The sequence below is a fragment of the Paramormyrops kingsleyae genome, chromosome 23 (genome assembly GCF_048594095.1).
Source record: "Paramormyrops kingsleyae isolate MSU_618 chromosome 23, PKINGS_0.4, whole genome shotgun sequence".
NCBI lineage: Eukaryota > Metazoa > Chordata > Actinopteri > Osteoglossiformes > Mormyridae > Paramormyrops > Paramormyrops kingsleyae.
In genome coordinates, this window is record NC_132819.1 from 19368463 (window position 1) to 19372822 (window position 4360).

Consider the following 4360-nt stretch of genomic DNA (forward strand, 5'->3'; position numbering starts at 1 on the left):
TTCAGTTCCAGCTGATTTTATTTCCGTCTCAGGGGGAAAAAAGCTATTTACAGAAAATGTGACGGGCAGTAACTTGATATTACTGACTGCTTTGAGTTTTCGCTCAGATGCTGATGTGGTACGAAAGGGCAAAGAAACACTCATCTTCACAGCATATTGCACAGAATGGGAAAGTTCGTCATTAAAAAGGCCGTATAAAAAAGTGAACCGGGAGCCACGTTAAAATGTAAAGACGCAGAGATAGATGTCCCAGCGCCCGTCAAGGTCTGAACAACACACAAACACGCGATTGTTGTTATAATACAGTCTAAATGTACAAAGATGGTCCATCCTCTGTTATTTTTTTAAAAACACAACAGCTCTACTTAAACCTGAATCAGAAATACAAATTCTATTCACCATGCCTTAAGATACTAAAACAATTACCTATTTTTTTAGCAGACAAGTAGAAAAGATTAAATATTTGAATACAATATGAAACACACAGTACGGCTGTGTAAGCAGGTAGGCATTTCGAGTGTATAGACAGGTTCCATCCAGTGGTAAAAACTGCTTTTATCATTATTATTATAAAAAGGTGAAATAAAGCTGTCCATTAAAAAGTACAGTATCTTTATTAGGCAAAGAGAGTGAAGTGCGGAGGGCACCGGGCTGTAAACATGGTCCGGGGTAGGGGGGGCGCCCTTACAAACAGCCGTATGACAGACGCCCCGCTCATATAATTTTTGTACAAAAATACACTTAGAAAATAAACGAACCATTTAAAATCTCTCATGTGTCAGAATCTGGAAAATTTAAATAAAAAACTGGTAACGCTAGCCCTTGGACGAGACTACGGGAACGAAACGAGTCGGTAAAAAATAACGGCCAGTATAAATACATCCATATAAAAACGGCATCCGGTTACACAACAAAACCGGGTGGGAAAATAGGGGGAAACGGCGGAGAAAAAAGTAAAAATCCCTCCGCGAGGGAAGAGGAGGGGGTTTGGTCCTGAACTGTAGTGTGAGGAAGTAGGATCCTGAAGTTTGGGGGCTGCTGGTTTCTCTTTTCGCGCACGAATCAGGCTGAAATTAACCCTAAAGACGAGTCACATTGTCGCATGTCCGGGTGCGGGGACAATCCGCTGCACTAAACCCGCACGTCCCGGCTAGTACCGAAAGTCCACAAGGAACAAAAAGTCGCCGAAATGGGGCTTTTTAAGCGGCTCCGGCCTTCATCCTCCTCCTCCAGCTGCGGTTCGGCACAGGAGCGCCGCCCGCCGGCGCTCTGTCTCTCCGGCAATCGGGCACACCGGCAGGCTGCTCCCACTCCCGGGCTCGGTCCTGGAAATGAACCGGCCCCGTCAGGCGCTTCCGTCCTGATCCAAGAGTGACGATTTCATCTTTAACATTTTAAAATCAAAACCATCATCATCATCTTCGTCCCTGCAGATAGCTCAGTAGGTGAACACCAGGTTAGAGATGGTTGACTCCAGCCAGTCCCCCGAGATCATCTCGCTCACCTCCGGCGTGCAGTAGTCGGGAAAGTCGAAGTGGGAGCCCGAGCCCAGGTTAAAGTCCAGGTCCCGGTCCAGGACGGCTGAGCCGACGCTCCCCAGCGACATGCCGTCGAAACCGGGGCTTGGGTTCAACTCTAGCGGCTCGTCCTCAAATTCCTCGTCCGATGACGAGGAGGAGCGGGAGGAAGACGAGGAGGAGGAGTGCGCGGCGGAGGGGGCCGGCGAAGGCGCACGCACACCGGGGGAGCGGAAGCCCAGATCCGTACCGCCTTCGGTTCCCGTTGCTCCATCGTCGTAAAGACTCGGCGGATCACCGGATTCCACCGAGCTGCTGAGGGTCGGGCTGGCCGGGACAGCTGCCGAGGTCGGACCCCCGCTGGCGCCCCCAAATACGAACACCCGCTTGGTCTTCTTGTCCGGGATCAGCTTGGCGGCCGGCACGGACCGGGACTTGTAGAGGGAGTGGTGGTCTGTCGGGACCGCATGGGGCGCCGGGTCGGCGGCAGCAGCTTTAACGCTCGCCGGCTTCGGCGCCCGGCTGGAGGACTTGGAGCCGCCAGTCTTCCTGAAGGGTTGCTTGGTCCCGCAAACCTTCTCCAACTTCTCGGAGGACTTAGAAGAGCCCGACTTGACTTTCTTCCTCGGCCGGTACTTGTAGTCCGGGTAGTCGGCCATGTGCTTGAGCCGGAGCCGTTCCGCCTCCCGGATGAAGGGGATCTTGTCGCTGTCCTTCAGCAGCTTCCAGCGCTTGCCCAGGCGCTTGGAGATTTCGGCGTTGTGCATGTCCGGCGACTGCTCCATGATCTTGCGCCTCTCGATCTGTGACCACACCATGAAGGCGTTCATCGGCCTCTTGATGTGTCCACTGGGGGTCTTGCACCATGCGGCGTCCAGCTTGTCCCCCGCCGATACCGGGGACGCGGCCATCTCCAGGTCACCATCCCCGGGCTCGGTAGAGTCCCCCGGCAGTAGAGTCTCGGCGCTTTCCGCGGTGCTCGTCTCCTCAACCATGCCGGCGAGTGTGCGACCTGAGCGGGGCGGGACAGTCTCACAGTCCGGGAGCAGTTTAACCCCAGCGAGGGCGGCTCCGCAACTCTAACTCCAGCACCCAGTCCTCTCCACTTTATGCTCTGTCGCTTTTTACGATCTTGCTGCAGTGTAAAGACTGTAAATCGCCAGACCTCCCCTGGCTTTGCAAATAACTTCTTTTATTCAAAAGTTCCTTTCCTTTATGTTGCACAGGTCAGTTTTGCGCCTCCAGAACAGTTTCCAAAGTGCAGCTCACAGCAAAGCACAAATAAAAAAAGGCGCGTCAGGTAACGGCTTTTAAGCCCCTTTTGAAAGCTTATGAGAACTTCAACTTGAGCCGTCTGCACGGCTGTGACGCGCATCCAGAGACAGTGTCGCGGCGTGCGGGACAGAACAGGCTGCCGAACTCTCTCATAGTCCACCTTCCCACCCGCAGCCCGCAGCTTCCAGCAGACCGCGGCGGCGCCTCACGCAGTTTTATCCGCCCCCGAAGATATGATGGCGACGGCGGCAGGCCAATCAGATGCTGTCTCTACCCTGCCTCGCGCCCGAACCACGCCCCCCACCGCTGCTGATTGGCTAAGCCTTGAATCTAATAATCGGCAGCGCGGTGCAATGGGGAGCCTCGCGGCTGACCTCATTCCAGAGTGCACGGAAAAAAACTGCCGTTTTAAAGAGACATGCCTGTGCGTCCTGCCCCGCACAGCGAGAGCGGCGTTAAATTACACTAGCCGGGGAGAAGCATCTGTTAAAGCGGAGACAGATGCGCTGTAAAGGCGCTTGTGAATTCTAACAACACTTTTCTGCAATGCTCTAACTGTACGCAGGGTTAATACCCCACGCACCAACGCAGTATAAAGCGCACACTAAGGACTTTCAGTTAAAAAACAGTTTGGTATCTTTCTTATGTTCTTCACAACCAGGCATTGTATGAATGAAGTAGTTGCATGCAACAAATTCTTCCACAAAATAGTACACCTGGCATGATTGAACTCCTGCCCGCATGTTCGTAGCCCATCGTTGAAGGGGGTACGGGCAGTAAACGTGCTGTCCCCTGTCAGGCTGCTTTGGAGGGCGGGGTCGCTGAAAGCGAGCCCGTCATCCGTCGCTAGAACTCCGAGCACCGGAGAGTGCGACCATCCGTACGCCCAGCGCCGAGACAGTGCAGGTTGCACGGCTGCCATTAACTGTAGACAGACTCAGCGGGGTGTATATTTAATCGCACAAAGGCACAGCCAAAAAAGTGTGTGTGTGTGTGTGCGCGTGTGTGTGTTTTTGAGAAAACCATGTGCACTCGCGGGGTGACACTAGATGGCAGAGTGGAGCTAATAGGTGACACGAGACAGTCTAGCAGACCTATGCAAAGCAAGGCTGGATAAGAATTACATAATGTCATCTAAGATGTTCAGCAGATCAGAATGCATTTTTATAACAAATGAACTGCTCTGATTTCCTATGCAAGTAGTCGGTCGCTGTGTAGTTTAACCTGCCGTCCCGGGTATACGGGTGGGCGCATATGCTGAATATCTGCGTATCATAACCAGAAGTTCTTCACCAAACAATAAACGCACTGAAAGCAGCTTGTTTTAAAAACCAATAATCTGTAGGCATCCGCTCGTTTACATTTTTAATAGTCAGTACCTAGTAAGAGAGTTTCTCGTTAAAGTTTTACCTTAAATTAGACGTTTAAGAAAATCTGGAAGAAAGGGGACTGTCAAAGTGAAAAACGTGCCTTTTGTCCCGTTTTCGCTGTGCAACACGCGCACGCAAGCGCATCTGCGCCAGAGTGCCTTTGTGCGGATGCATGAAGAGGGATAACGGCAGGTACCG

At 52.2% G+C, this 4360-nt stretch overlaps 1 protein-coding gene across 1 annotated transcript; it reads right to left on the reverse strand.

The window, feature by feature from the left end:
• sox4a (SRY-box transcription factor 4a) lies at positions 1 to 2995 on the reverse strand. The gene has a single exon (XM_023827560.2). It carries the CDS (start codon positions 2510 to 2512, stop codon positions 1439 to 1441), a length of 1074 nt encoding a protein of 357 aa, XP_023683328.1. The 5' UTR covers positions 2513 to 2995; the 3' UTR covers positions 1 to 1438.
• Between the last annotated feature and the right edge of the window lie 1365 nt (positions 2996 to 4360).

Bases quoted from the DNA above. Each gene is read 5' to 3' on its own strand.
- sox4a (XM_023827560.2), bottom strand. From the start codon at position 2,512: ATGGTTGAGGAGACGAGCACCGCGGAAAGCGCCGAGACTCTACTGCCG.